This window comes from Equus quagga, chromosome 13, assembly GCF_021613505.1.
Source record: "Equus quagga isolate Etosha38 chromosome 13, UCLA_HA_Equagga_1.0, whole genome shotgun sequence".
Classification (NCBI taxonomy): domain Eukaryota; kingdom Metazoa; phylum Chordata; class Mammalia; order Perissodactyla; family Equidae; genus Equus; species Equus quagga.
This window is the reverse complement of record NC_060279.1, coordinates 99,139,860-99,154,645: the sequence shown is the minus strand read 5'-3', so window position 1 is coordinate 99,154,645 and position 14,786 is coordinate 99,139,860. Positions and strand designations below refer to the sequence as shown.

Below are 14,786 nucleotides of genomic sequence, written 5' to 3'. Positions count from 1 at the left end.
CTTATCTCTTAGTATCTTTATATTTAAAATGGGAGTGCTATACACAGCATATAATTGCTTTCTTGTTTTCGTCTAAATTAACCATCTCTTTCTAATTTAAATGGAGTGTGGAGAATATTTACATTCAGTGTTTTTGTAAATATGATTGGATTTAAGTTTAAATATTATTTTATCTCTTCCTGCTCCTCTGGGCTCAGTTCAGTATTTTGTGGAACTCTGTTTCATCTACACTGTTAGTTTATTAAAATACTCCCTTGTTTTAAGTTACTTTACTCTTTGTAGTGTGCATCTTTAACATCACAATCGGCCACAAGGAGTATTACGTATTATGTGTAAGGTTCTTGCAACAGTCTGCTTCCGTTTCTAGTACATGCCTTTTGTCCTGTGGTTGTCATGTTTTTTTTGGTTGTTTCTACATGTGACAAATCCCAGAATACATTGTTTTACTTAAGCTGTTCCAATCTCTCTAAGCCTTCGGAAACCTTCCTCTGCCATTTAAGAAGGTACTTGTGGCCACTCTTGTAGTGTGTTTTTCTTGTCAAAATAGCTCAACTGAAACATTTCTCTGTATTTCCTTTTCCGTATAATTCTGGGTTACCCTGGACCACTAGAGACATTCTGGTGACATTGGCAAGGTGAAAACGAAGCAGAAAACATGTTCTTCTGTTTGGCCTGTCAGTGGTCTCAGGACATTGTCTTGGAGCTCATGTGTGTGGTCACTTAACAGCTTGGTAACCATGTTGGCAGGCGGCAGCAGCTGAACCTGGCTTCCCCTGTCCCTGCCAGAGCTCCTCCTTCAGCTTCTGTACCTCTTGGGACATGTGAAGTCTTTAGCTCCATGACAAAGGCACTAGCCTCTCCTGCAGAATTCCCCCATCGTCAAGTGGGAGGATTGGAGGACACAGGATGTCAGCGCCGGTTCCAGTCCATGTTTTTCTAAGATTCTCCTTTGTTCTTGCTTCCCTCACTTCACGTCCAACTTTCTTGTCCAGCTGCCTGCCCTGCTAACTGGAAGTTCCAGAAGCAGACTGAAAAGTGACAGCCTTATGTAGACTTTTTAACCACCTCCTGCTACAATTTACTTATTAACTCGTCTCCTGAGTCCATCCTCTCTGATACCTCTGTATATGCATTATGTGTTTTGCTTCAAACTCTCACTCCTTTAACTTTAGAAGAAATTATTCAATGATAAAATGTCTTCAATTTACCCACATATTTTCGATTTCTTATGTTTTTCATTCTGTTAGGTAGACCCGCTTTTTAAAAATTATTTATTTTTTAAGATTGGCACCTGAGCTAACAACTGTTGCCAATCTTCTTCTTCTTTCTTTCTTTTTTCTTCTTCTTTTCCCCAAAGCCCTCCAGTACATACTTGTACTTTTTAGCTGTAGGTCCTTCAAGTTGTGGCTTGTGGGATGCCACCTCAGCATGGCTTGATCAGCTCTGCCATATCTGTGCCCGGGATTTGAACTGGCGAAACACTGGGTGGCCAAAGTGGAGCCTGCAAACTTAACCACTTGGCCATGGGGCCAACTGCTAGATCCGCGTTTTTTATGTAGTACTATTTTTCTTCTGCTTAAGAACTTCCTTTACCATTTTGTGTAATGTAGGTCTCCTACTGATTAATTCTTTCATTGTCTTTGGAAGTTTTTATTCTTTATTTTTTGACAGATATTGTTGTGTATGGAATTCTAGGTTGAAATTTTTTCTTTTCAGCAGTTTACAGATATTGTTCACTGGCCATCTGGCTGGTATAATTTCTTTTACTTTATTTTAATTGCAGTAATTTTGACTTATAACATTATATAAATTTCAGGTGTACATCATTATATTTTGATTTCTGCGTAAATTACATCTTGTTCACCACCCAAAGGCTAATTACCATCCATCACCATACACATGTGAATCACCCCTTTCTCCCTTCTCCCTCCCTGCTTCCCCTCTGGTATGCACCAATACAATCTGTGTCTCTATGCATTTGTTTTTGTTTTTATCTTCTATTTGACTGGTATAATTTTATGGTAATTCTTACCCTTATTCCTCTGTATCAAATGTGTCTTTTTTCCTTGATTACTTTTAAGATTCTGTTTTTTTATTGTTTTCAGCAATTGCTTAGTGTCTTGGTGTGTGCATTTTGTATGGGTGTTTATCCTGCTTAGCATTTACTGAACTTAAACTTTGATATGTGGATTTCTATTTTATTTCAAATATAGATACATTTTGGCGACTTGGTTCAGTTATTTTTTTCTTCAAATAAATGCTCACCTTTCTTTCTGGGTCTCCATTATACGTATGATAGACCTGTTAATATTGTCCCATAGATCTTTGAAATTTTTTTCCTTTTTTCCGTGTCATCTTTCTTTTATTTCAATTTGGATAGATTGTATTTCTTTGTCTTTATGTTCTCTCATCTTTGCTTCTTTAATATCTAGTCACTTTTTAAATCTCATCCAAGGAAATTTTCATTTCAGATATTGTATTTTTTTCTCTGAAAGTGTCATTTGGTTTATTTTAATATCCCTTTTCTTATCACACTATGTTGAAATTTCCCTTTAAATACCTGAACATAGTTTTTAGACATAATAACTTTTAATATCCTGTCTGCTAGCTCCATTCCCTTTGTCATTTCAGGTTGCACTTTATTAAACTGATACCTCTCTGGGCTATCCAGTATCTTCTGCCAATGTGTTCTCTGGCATTTACTCAAATCATAAACTCCCTGGTTTTTCTTTGGCCGGCTTTGCAGAGTTAGACTGTATGCATACATAGCTTAATGCTGTACAAAAAGTCCATCTGCCTTGGACTGAATGCATACTGAGATGCAGTTTAGCCCCTTCCTCTGTACATCCTGCTGATTGGCAGCTAAATCTGGAGTCTTGATCACACTCGGATTTGCTCTCTTTGAAAAGGTTAAAACTGATGTGTTTTTTCTTTGAACGGATCTCAAGTCTAATTGTCTCCTTTTGTGACTTTAGCAGCCAGTTCTCACTGCCTAGATAATTTAATTCGTTGAGAGTTTCAAAATCGTCATACTCTAATTCTGTGATTTCTTTTCCTTTTCTAACATAAAATTTTTATTGAGGTATAATTAAACTGTACATGTGTAAAGTATATCATTTGATAAGTTTGATACATGTATACATACACCCCTGGAACCATCACGACAATCAACATAATGAACACAGTTCTCGCCTGTCTGTTGGATTCCTAGGGCTTCTATAGAAAATTACCAGAAACCACGTGGTTTAAAATAACAGGAATTTATTGTCTCACAGTTCTTTATTTCAGAAGTGTGAAATCAAGATGTCAGCAGACACTCCAGGGGAGAATCCATTCCTGGCTTTTTTCAGCTTCTGGCTGCTACAAGTGTTCCTTGACTTGTGGCCACATCACTCCAGTGTCTACTTCCATGGTCATATTGCATCCTCCTCTTCTCTCTCAAAACTCTGTCTGCCTGTCTCTAATAAGGGTGCTGATGATTGCGTTTGGACCCTATCAGATTATCCAAGACAAGCTCCACCTCTCAAGATCCTTCACTTAATCACATTTTTCACCGTATAGAGTTCACTCACAGAAGGTAGCATTGCAAGTTGAATCTGTCTTGGGGATAGCATGTTTTTAGCCTAGGATAATCCACAACAGTTTCCTTGTGTCCCTTTGTAATCCATTCTCCTTTCTCTCCCTCCACCTTCCTTAGGCAAGCCCTGATCCACTTTCTACTTTCTGTCACAATAGAGTTGATTGCATTTTCTACAATTACAGCAGAATGATACAATGTGAAGTTTTTCTCTTGTTTCTTTCACCAAGCATAATTATGTTGAGGTTCAACTATGTTTTTATGTGACATTTGAGTTAAATGAATATCTGTTCATCTGTTGATTGACATTTCTAGTTTTTGGCAATAACAAAGATGCTATGGACATCTGTTTATAAGCTTTGGTATGGACATATGCTTTCAGTTCTTTTGGGCAAATACCTAGGAGTTGGATGCCTAGATTGTATGGTCGATATATGTTTAAATTTGTAAGATTTTAACTTTAGATTTAGATAATTAAAATTATAGATTTTAATTTATAAGACAATCTTTTGCTTTGTTGTTATACCATTTCATATCCCTAGCAGCTCTCAGAGTGTTCTGGATCCTCCATATCTTATGAACAATTGGTATGGTCAGCCTTTTTAATTTTGACCTTTCAGATAAGTGTATAGTGGCATTTCATTGCGGTTTTAATTTGCTTTGCCATAATGACTTGATGTTGAGTATCTTATTTGTTGTCTTCCTTGGTGCACTATCTTTTAAAATCTTTTACCTGTTCCATTAGGTTGTTTGTTTTCATATCGAACTTGAGTTATTTCTATAGTCTACATAAAAATACCCTTTTTGACTATTATTTACTGTGATTTTTCTTTTCATTCTTGTGATGGTGTCTTTGGAAGAACACAAGTTTTTAAGTTTCACAAAAATCCAATTTATCAATTTATTCTTTGTGAATCATGGTTTTTGGTGGTGTATCTTAAGAATTCTTTGCCAAGCCCAATGTCACAGATATTTTCCCCTATTTTCTTCCAGAAGTTTTACACTTTTATGTTTTACATTCAGGTCTGTGATCTGTTTTTAGTTCATTTTTGTTCATCAACATATGGATTCTTTTTTTTTTTGCGTATGGCCATCCCAGTTGTTCTCACATCATTTTGTAAAAAACTGTCCTTTCCTCACTCTATTGCCTTTGCACACTGATGAAAGGAAGTTGTCCATATATGTATGGATCTACTTCTGATTATGTGTTCCATTGATTGGTGTGTGTTGACATCAATACTAAACTTGCTGATTACTGTGTCTTCATAATAAGTCTTATTATTAAGTAGTGTTGTCCTCCTACTGTGGTCTTCTTTTCAAAGTTGTTTTGTCTATTCTAGGTTCTTTGCATGTCCCTCTCAATTTCAGGATCAGCTTGTCAATTTCATCATCAACAAAAAGTCTACTGCGATTTTTATTAGAATTACATTTAAATTATAGATCGATTTAGCAATAATTATTGATAATCTTAACAATACCAACTTTTTCATCCCATGAACATGGTGTACCTCTCCATTTATTTAGATCTTTAACTTTTCTCAGCAGTTTTGTAGTTTTTAGTTTACAAGTCTTATACTGCAGTTTTGTGGGTTTTAGTGTACAAGTCTTACACTTCTTTTGTGAGATTCATACTTCAATTTTTTGGATTTTTGATGCTACTGTAAATTGTATTTTTAAAATTTGAATTCCTGAGTGTTCTCTAATATTTACATATTGGTCATGTATGCTTCAATCTTGCTATACTCAATTATTATTTTCTAGTAGCTGTTTTGTCAATTACATTTGACTTTCTACACCTATGATAAGTAATCTGTGATTAAAGAGATTTTTGTTTCTTAATTTCTCTCCTGCATGCTTTTGTTTTCTTGCTTTATTGCACAGCCTAGAACCTGTAGTCCAATGTTAAGTAGAAGTGGTGAGGGCATGGCTTTGAATGTGGTAAGCATTCTTTCTCTCACCATTAGATACGATGTTAGCTGTGGGGTTTTGGCAGATGGTCTTTATCAGGTTGAGTTCTTTTTTCCTCGTTTGTTGTGTGTTTTTATCAGGGATGCATTTTGTTAAATGCTGTTTTGTTTTCTGGGTTTGTTTTTCTTGTTTTTTTTTTTTTTTAAAGATTTTATTTTTTCCTTTTTCTCCCCAAAGCCTCCCAGTACATAGTTGTATATTCTTAGTTGTGGGTCCTTCTAATTATGGTATGTGGGACGCTGCCTCAACGTGGTTTGATGAGCGGTGCCATGTCCACGCCCAGGATTTGAACCAACGAAACACTGGGCTGCCTGCAGCGGAGCGCACAAACTCAACCACTCAGCCACGGGGCCAGCCCCCTGGGTTTGGTTTTTTTTTTTTTTGCATCTTTAGACTTGATCGATATGGGGGGTTTTTCCTTTTATTTTGTTAATGTAGTGACGTATATTGATTGAATTTTCAAATATTAAACCAATATCATATTCCTTGGATTGGTCATTGCTATGCTATGAATATTTGTGTCCCTGTCAACATACGATGAAATCCTTACCCCCAAAGATGATGGCGTTAGGAGGTGGGGCCTTTGGGAGATGCTTAGACCTTGAGGGTAGAGCCCATATGAGTGGGATGAGTGTTCTTATAAAGAGACCCACAGAGATACCCCTCCCCTTCCACCATGTGAGGACCGAGTGAGAAGGCACTGGCTGTGACCCAGGAAGAGGGCCCTCACCAGAACGTGACTGTGCCTAGTGTCTTGATCTGGGACTTCCCAGCCTCCAGAACTGTGAGAAATAAATTTCTGTTGTCTATAAGCTACCCAGTCTTTTGGATTTTGCTGTAATAACTTGAATAGATTCAGACAGGCATGGTGTATTATCTTTTTTAATGTATTGATGGATTCTGTTTGCTAAGATATTGTTCAGTATTTTGCATATATGTCTACAATGTTTTGTAGTGTGAATTTCCACTTCTTGTATTGTTTTGTTGTTTTTTGGTATCAGAGTAACTGGCTACATAGAGTGATTCAGTCATCATCAATTTTCTGGAAAAGTTTGTTTAAAATTGGTACTACTTCTTCATGAAATATCTGGAACAACTCAGCAGTGAAGCTACCTACCCTTGGGATTTTCTTTGTGGGAAGGTTTTCCACTACCAGTTTAAATGGCTTACTCGGTATAGTGTTGTCACACTGATTTATACCTTCTCATGCATGTGTCGTCGTTGGTAAGGCTGGGTGTTGTACTGATCCATATGCAAATACAAATTAGGGAATTTCCTTCTCTGGCTGTTTCCATACCAGGATTCCTCCCTCACTTTCCAGTTTGGCAGTGCTCCCTCCATTGTTCTGGTAGCCAGAATTATATTGGAGTTTCTGTTGGAAGTTTTGTAGCCCATGCTTGCCTCACCATAACTGGGACCTACCCTTGAGGCAAGGACATGAGAGTGAGTAAAGAAGCAAGAAGCTCAGCTCAGTCTGGGTTGCTCGGAAATGTTTTGACTTATTTCCAAAACCCTCCTGCTTTTATTTTGCTGTCCTTATGGGGTTAATTTTTGTATCTTGTCAAGTGTTTGTGGTTGAAATCAGTGGAGGGGCGGGTGGGGGGGGGTGGGTGGCCAGTCTAGGCTGGAGGGACTTAACGCCACCATGCTGGAACTACACCTCCTTCAATTAAGGAGTTATTTAATGATTAAAAGTAGCTTTTTTTCTCTTGCACCCTTGCTCATTCCTTGCTTTTCATTGCCTGGTTTATATGTATCACAATCATTTTTATGCTACTATTTTTGCAATTTTGGTTGGTCATAGCTCTCTGAATCTTTGAAGTCTTCCTCTTTTTGGAATATGATTTCTAGGCCTACTTTTCCCGCTCACTTTCTAAATTTTCCCTTTGTCCAACTATTCTGTGCCTATATTTTAGCTGTGGATGTTGAGAAATTACCATATAGATGTTAAAGTGTGTTTACTACAGCTGTCTTTTCTGGAAGCTTTTTTCCGCCATCCGGTTGGTTTAGGCTTCTCTTCTGTGATCAATTTTGATAAATTTTTTTAGAAAGTTGTCCATTCTTTCAAAAGTGTTCACGTAGTACTCTTGTAATTTAAATAAATTCCTCTGTGCTTCTTATTTTCCTCTTTTCATTTCTTGTTTTTGTTTTTACTCTCTTTTTTGGTTGGTTTACCTAATATTTCGTGTAACAGTTTTTTAAAGCTCTAGCTCTTTGATTGATTTGTTAATGCTACTGTCTTCTCACTCATTATATTCTGCTTTTATCTTGATTTCTCTGGTTTCCTCTACTTTGTTGTTTATTTGCTACCTATTGGGCTTTGATCCTTAACTCATTTTTTTTTAATAGGGAAAGTTTAAGTTTGGAGTTCTCTGAGTGGTGAAATTGTGTGCCGAAGATTCTAGTGTGTGCTTATTTTCTATATAGTCGTCTATAGAATTCTTCCATTTCAGTTTTCTCTTTCCATAGCAATGCAGCATTTTTGGAGAGGGCTGTACCGTCCTGCGTGGGAGGACTTTTGGTTTTCTAATATTTGTTTTTGATTTCTGTTGTTACTCTGTTTTGAATAGTGTTGTTAAGATTGTTTCTGCTTTTTGTACACATACCTGTACTCTAGTCACAAGAAGATATTTTTTTGCCCCCAAGTCATAGACTCCTCATTAAGCACTTTCAATTTTGCTCAAGATTTCACTGCATATAGACCTTTATCCTTCAATTCACAACTGCCAACTCTTTTTCATATAATTCTGGGCACTTTCCTCTAGACTCGGTTGTATAATTCAGGTTCCCTCTTTTGCGCCAAGTTCCTAAATGTTCAAAATATCGTAAGACATAGTATGTGTCAGAAAATTGATTAACATACTCTGCTTAGGCTTAGTAAAATGGTTGGCCTTGGTTAAAAGGGAAAGCAAGAGAGGGAGCTGAGAAAAGATATAAGGAATAAGACAGATTGAACAGCTGTCCAGTAGTAAATAATAAAATCTTATAAGAGGATAACTAAGTAAAGATTCTCAGTATCTTAATTGTTACAAAGAGTGAAGCAGAGCACAGATGGCTGTGCATAGGAGGGAGTGAACCACAGTGATGGAAATGTGTATTTTTAAGGGAATTGTGCTTGAAGAATGATCATGTATAAATAATTCCCTTTTTAAATGTAATATGTGTATATATTTTAGATGGAAGTGGTATTTTGCAGCTGGCTGGTACTGGCTCTCTAAGGACAGTGTTATACATATCCTAAGTCTGAGTACATTCATATTATGTTGATAGCTTGAAGTTGCCTGTGGTGGGAGTATTTACACTGTAGACATTGGCAAACACTACAGATCAGGGCTGGAGGTGTTTTGTATGTGTCTCTAGAGCTGGTTGTTAAACGTTTACCAGCGCTCTACTGCAGAATCTTATTTTCTGAACTTTCCTTTTATGTTTTCAAGTTTTATAACTGTATATTAGAGTTCTTTAAATCATCTTTAATGGATGAGATTTTCAATTTTGTCTTAATTATAGGACATTTTCTGATCAATAAAACAATTTGTTTTTCATTTTTGTTTTAGATTTGGAATCAAGATATGAAATAATCAGCTCTGGAAAAATGTACATTTATACAAAACATTCATCTCTTACTCTACAGCACAGAATTAATAATGGAGAGAAACCCTATGAATGTAAAGAATGTGGGAAGACCTTTAGGCGTCCTACAGACCTTAGAGTACATCACATAATCCATACTGGTGAGAAACCATATGAATGTAAGGAATGTGGCAAGGCCTTTAGTCGTCTTACAGATCTCAGAGTACATCAGAGAATTCATACTGGTGAGAAACCCTATGAATGTGAAGAATGTGGGAAGGCCTTTAGTCGTGCCTCAAACCTTGCTCAACATGGAAGAGTTCACACTGGTGAGAAATCCTATGTATGTCAGAAATGTGAGAAGGCCTTTAGTGATGTTGGAACACTTAGAATACATCAGAGAATTCATACTGGTGAGAAACCCTATGAATGTAAGGAATGTGGGAAGGCCTTTAGTCAAGCCTCCAATCTTATACAACATGACAGAATTCACACTGGTGAAAAACCCTATGAATGTAAAGATTGTGGGAAGGCCTTTAGTCATGCCTCACATCTTGTTAGACATGAGAGAATTCACACTGGTGAGAAACCCTATGCATGTAAAGAATGTGGGAAGGCTTTTAGGAGTAGCCATCAACTTACTATACATCATAGATTTCATAGTGGTGAGAAACCCTATGAATGTAAGGAATGCGGGAAGGCCTTTAGTGTGTATGGACGGCTTACTCGGCATCAGAGTATTCATAGTGGTAAGAAACCCTTTGAATGTAACAAATGTGGGAAGTCCTTTAGACTCAGTTCAAGCCTCAAAGTACATCGGAGTATTCATACTGGTGAGAAGCCCTTTGAGTGTAACAGATGTGGGAAGTCCTTTAGGCTTAGTTCAATGCTTAAAGTACATCACAGAATTCATACAGGAGAGAGACCTTATGGAATATATGTATAGTAGACACTGGAATTATACCACTGAGAAACAATTTAAATGAAGAGGATGTGAGAAGGCTTTTTCAGGAAGGCTCATAAGGCATCAAATAATTTATAGACTCATGAAGTCCTTGGAATTTAAATAGTGTTTAAAGTTTTTCAGTTATGACCCAAATATTGTTCACATTCGGAGAATTTGTGTTGTATTTTATAAGAAAGTCTTTTATGGCATTCCTGTTGTTTCACTTTTGACTGAGCGTGCAGGCTGTGGAGCCAAGGTCACAAGGCAGATAAGTACCACTCAAGAAAGAGACCAGTGCATCATTTGAAGTCATGGAGAACAGAAAACGTACACACCAGATCAAGTGGTATAAAGTTTACTTACAGCAAAAGAGGAGATGGAATGCACAAGATCTGATTGCAGTGTGTCGGTAACTTGTGGCCAGCAAATCAACTCCACGTCTGACAGGGCTGATGAGCTGCACACAACCCACTTTGTGCTGCAGGGGCAAGACACCAACCCTTCCCTGTGAGGTCTGACATCCAGAAAACTGGGTGCATGCCTGATGGCCATTGAGTCCTATGATTAACGAGAACAAAGGAGTAAACATTAAGTCTGACACAGGGAAAGGTATTCCCACACAAGGCAATAAACCCATCAGAGGCTGTAAGGGCTCTTTGTCTTTTGGTCAAGAGGTGTTGCTGGCCCAACAAGGCCTATTCTTTTTCTTTCCCCCAGCTTTAGTGAGGTATAATTGACGAAATTATAAGTGTAAGGTGTGCAAGTGGTGCTAAGGGGGAAATTTATAGCTATAAATGCTTATATTAAAAAAAAACAAGGGGCTGGCCCGGTGGCACAGTGGTTAAATTTGTGCATTCTGCTTTGGCAGCCTGGTGTTCGCTGGTTCGTATCCCAGGTGCAGACCTGCACACCACTGCTCTGGCAGGCATCCCACATTGAAAGTAGAGGAAGACGGGCACAGATGTTAGCTCAGAGCCAGTCTTCCTCAACAAAAAGAGGAGGATTGGCAGCAGATGTTAGCTCAGGGCTAATCTTCCTCTAAAAAAACAAGAAAGATCTCAAATCAGCAACCTAACTTTACAACTTAAGGATCTAGAGAAAAAACAAACTAAATTCAAAGCTAACAGAATGAAGGAAATAATAAAGATTAGAGCAGTAATAAATGAAATAGCGAAAATCATGAAACCAAAAGTTGGTTTTCCAAAAAGACCAACAAAATTGACAAGCCTTTAGCTAGATGGACTAAGAAAAAAAGAGGAGACTCAAATTACAAATTCACAAGTGAAAGTGGGGACATTGCTACAAATTCTACAGAAATAAATGGATTCTAAGAGAGAAATTTAAACAATTTTATGCCAGATAATATGATAACCTAGATGAAATGGACGAATTCCTAGAAACATAAATCCTACCAAGACTTAATAATGAAGAAATGAGAGATCTGAGTAGAGTAGTACATAGTCTATAACTAGTAAAGACATTGACTCAGTAATAAGAAATCTCTCGACAGAGAAAAGCCCTGGACCTGATGGCTTCACTGTTGACTTCTACCAAACATTTAAAGAAGAACCAATACTAATCCCTCTCGAACTTTTCCAAACAATCGAAGAGGAGGAAATACTGACTCGTTCTAGGAGGCCAGTAATACGTGTTACCAAAGCAAGTCAAAGACACCACAAGAAAGAAAACAACAGAACAGTATTCCTTATGAACATTGATGCAAAAATACTAGCAAACAGAGTTCAGCAGCATATTAAAAGGATTGTACACCATCACCGAATGAAATTTATTTCTGGAATGCTAGGATAGTTCTGCATGTGAAAATTGACCAATAATATGTCACATCAACAAAATGAAGGAAAACAACCACACGATCATCTCACTTGATGCAGAAAAAGCATTTAACAAAATTCAGCATCCTTTCATGAGAAAAACACACAAAAAACAGAAAGAAACTATCTCCATGTAATAAAAGTTACATATGAAAAACCCACAGCAAACCAAATACTTGATGGTGAAAGACAAAGCTTTTCATCTAAAATGGGAAAGAAGGGAAGGATGCCCACTTTCACCACTTCTGTTTAACATTGTGCTGGAATTTCTAGCCAGATCAAAGGCAAGGGAAAGAAGTCGAAGGCATCCACATTAGAAAGGAAAAAGTAAAATTATCTCATTGCAGGTGATATAATGATATGTGTGGAAAATCCTGAGGACTCCATAGAAAAGCTGTTAGATTTAATAAATGAATTCAACAGAGTAGCAGGATACAAAGTCAACACAGAAATATCACTTACATTTCTATACACTAACGACAGTATGAAAAGGATATTTCAAAAACAGTTCCATTTACAACAGCATCAAAAAGAATGAAATACTGGGGCTGGCCTGGTAGTGCAGCAGATAAGTTCGTGCACACTGCCTTGGCGGCCCAGGGTTCGCTGTTTTGGATCCTGGCCACAACCTACATACTGCTTACCAAGCCATGCTGTGGTAGGCGTCCCACATACAAAATAGAGGAAGATGAGCACAGATGTTAGCTCAGGGCCAAACTTCCTCAGCCAAAAAAAAAAAAGAGATTGGCAGCTCAGAGCTAGTCTTCCTGAAAAAAAAAAAAAGAATGAAATACTTAGGAATTAACCAAGGAGGTCAGAGATTTGGACAATGAAAACTATAAAACATTGGTGCAGGAAACTAAAGAAGACATAAATAAATGGAAACACATCCTGTGTTCATGGATACAAGTCTTAATGTTGTTAAAATATCAGTCTTACCCAAAGAAATATACAGATTCAATACAAGTCCTATCAAAATCCCAATGATATACTTTTTTTGCAGGCATACAAAACCCATCCTAAAATTCATTTGGAATCTCAAGGGAGCTCATATTGCCAAAACAATCTTGAAAAAGAATAAAATCAGTGGACTCTCAGTTCCTGGTTTCAAAACTTAACACAAAACTATAATAATCAGAGTAGTGTGGTCTTGGCACAAAGACAGACATGTATAGACCAACAGAATAGAATAAAGAGCCCAGAAATAAACCTTCACGTATATAGCCAAGTGATTTTTGACAAGGCTGCCAAAACCATTCAGGGGGAAAGGACAGTCCTTGCAAAATATTGTGCTGTGACAACTGGATATCCACATGTAAAAGAATGAAGTTGGACCCTTCTCTAACACCGTACAAAAATTATATCAATGGATCAAGGACCTAAATGTTAAGACCTAAAACAGTAAAACTATTAGAATAAAGCATAGGACAAAAGGTTCATGATGTAGGATTTGGCAATGATTTCTTGGATGTGACACCAAAGGCGCAGGTAACAAAAGAAAAAATAGACAAATTGCACTTCATAAAAATTAAATTTTGTGCATCAGAAGACATTATCCTTCTGAAATAATACCATTGAAGGTAATGCAATATCATTTTCAACATGTCCTTTTTGCAAATCACTTTGCTATAGCTACACATCTTCATTAGAAGAGAATGTGTGGGTCATTGTTGCCTAAAAGATAAAAGACACTATCCATGGAGTAAAAAGGCACCCCAAAGCATGAGAGAAAATATTTGCAAATCATATATCTGATAAGCGATTAATATCCAGAATATAGAGAAATTTTAAAAAGTCAACAACAAAGAAACAACCCAACTCAAAAATTGGCAAAGGACTTGAATAGACATTTCTCTGAAGAAAAATATATGATTGTGCAATGAGTACGTGAAAAGATGCTTAATATCACTAATCATTAAGGCAATGCAAGTCAAAACTACAGTGAGATACCATCTCATACCCATTAGGATGGGCCACTATATTAAAAAGAAAAGGACAAGTGTTGGTGAGGATGTAGAGAAATTAGAACCCTTCTGCATTGTTGGTGGGAATGTAAAATGGTACAGCTGTTGTGGAAAACAGTATTGAGGTTCCTCAAAAGATGAAAAATAGAATTACATATGATCCAGCAATTCCACTGGTGGGTATATACCCCCCAAATTGAAATTGGGGTCTCAAAGAGATAGTTCTATACCCACGTTCGTAGCAGCATAGTTCACAATAACTGAAAGATGGAAGAAACCCAACTGTCCCTCATTAGATGAATGGATAAGCCAAATGTGATATTTACATAAAATGGACTACTCTTCAGCCTTAAAAAGGAAGGAAATTCTGCACTATGCTACAACCTGGGTAAACCTTGAGGACATAGTAAATGAAATAAGCTGTCACAAAAGGCAAATATTCTGTGATTCCACTTACATGAGGTACTTAGAGTGGGCAAATTCATGACTAGAACTTGTAATGGTGGCTATCAGTGGCTAGAGGGAGGGGGCGACGGGATGTTATTTCACTGTTTCACAGTTTCACTGTTACAAAATGAAGAGTTATGGGGATGATAGTGGTGATGGCTGCACAACAGTGTCAATGAATTTAATACCACTGAACTGTATACTTAAAAATGGTTCAGATGGGAAGTTTTATGTTGTGTGTATTTAAAACAGCAACAACAGGGGCTGGCCCCGTGGCCGAGTGGTTAAGTTCGCGCGCTCCGCTGCAGGCGGCCCAGTGTTTCGTTAGTTCGAATCCTGGGCGCGGACATGGCACTGCTCATCAGACCACGCTGAGGCAGCGTCCCACATGCCACAACTAGAAGAACCCACAACGAAGAATACACAACTATGTACCAGGGGGCTTTGGGGATAAAAAGGAAAAAATAAAATCTTTAAAAAAA

General features: G+C 37.4%; 1 protein-coding gene across 1 annotated transcript in view; it reads left to right on the top strand.

The window, feature by feature from the left end:
• The first annotated feature begins 6,106 nt into the window (after window positions 1-6,106).
• The window catches only part of LOC124250389 (zinc finger protein 607-like), a 67,425-nt gene continuing 58,745 nt past the window's right edge, over window positions 6,107-14,786 (top strand). Inside the window, 2 exon segments of the mRNA XM_046682186.1 lie at window positions 6,107-6,119; window positions 9,100-10,060. Of these exon segments, the coding sequence (XP_046538142.1) occupies window positions 6,107-6,119; window positions 9,100-10,060 (974 nt within the window).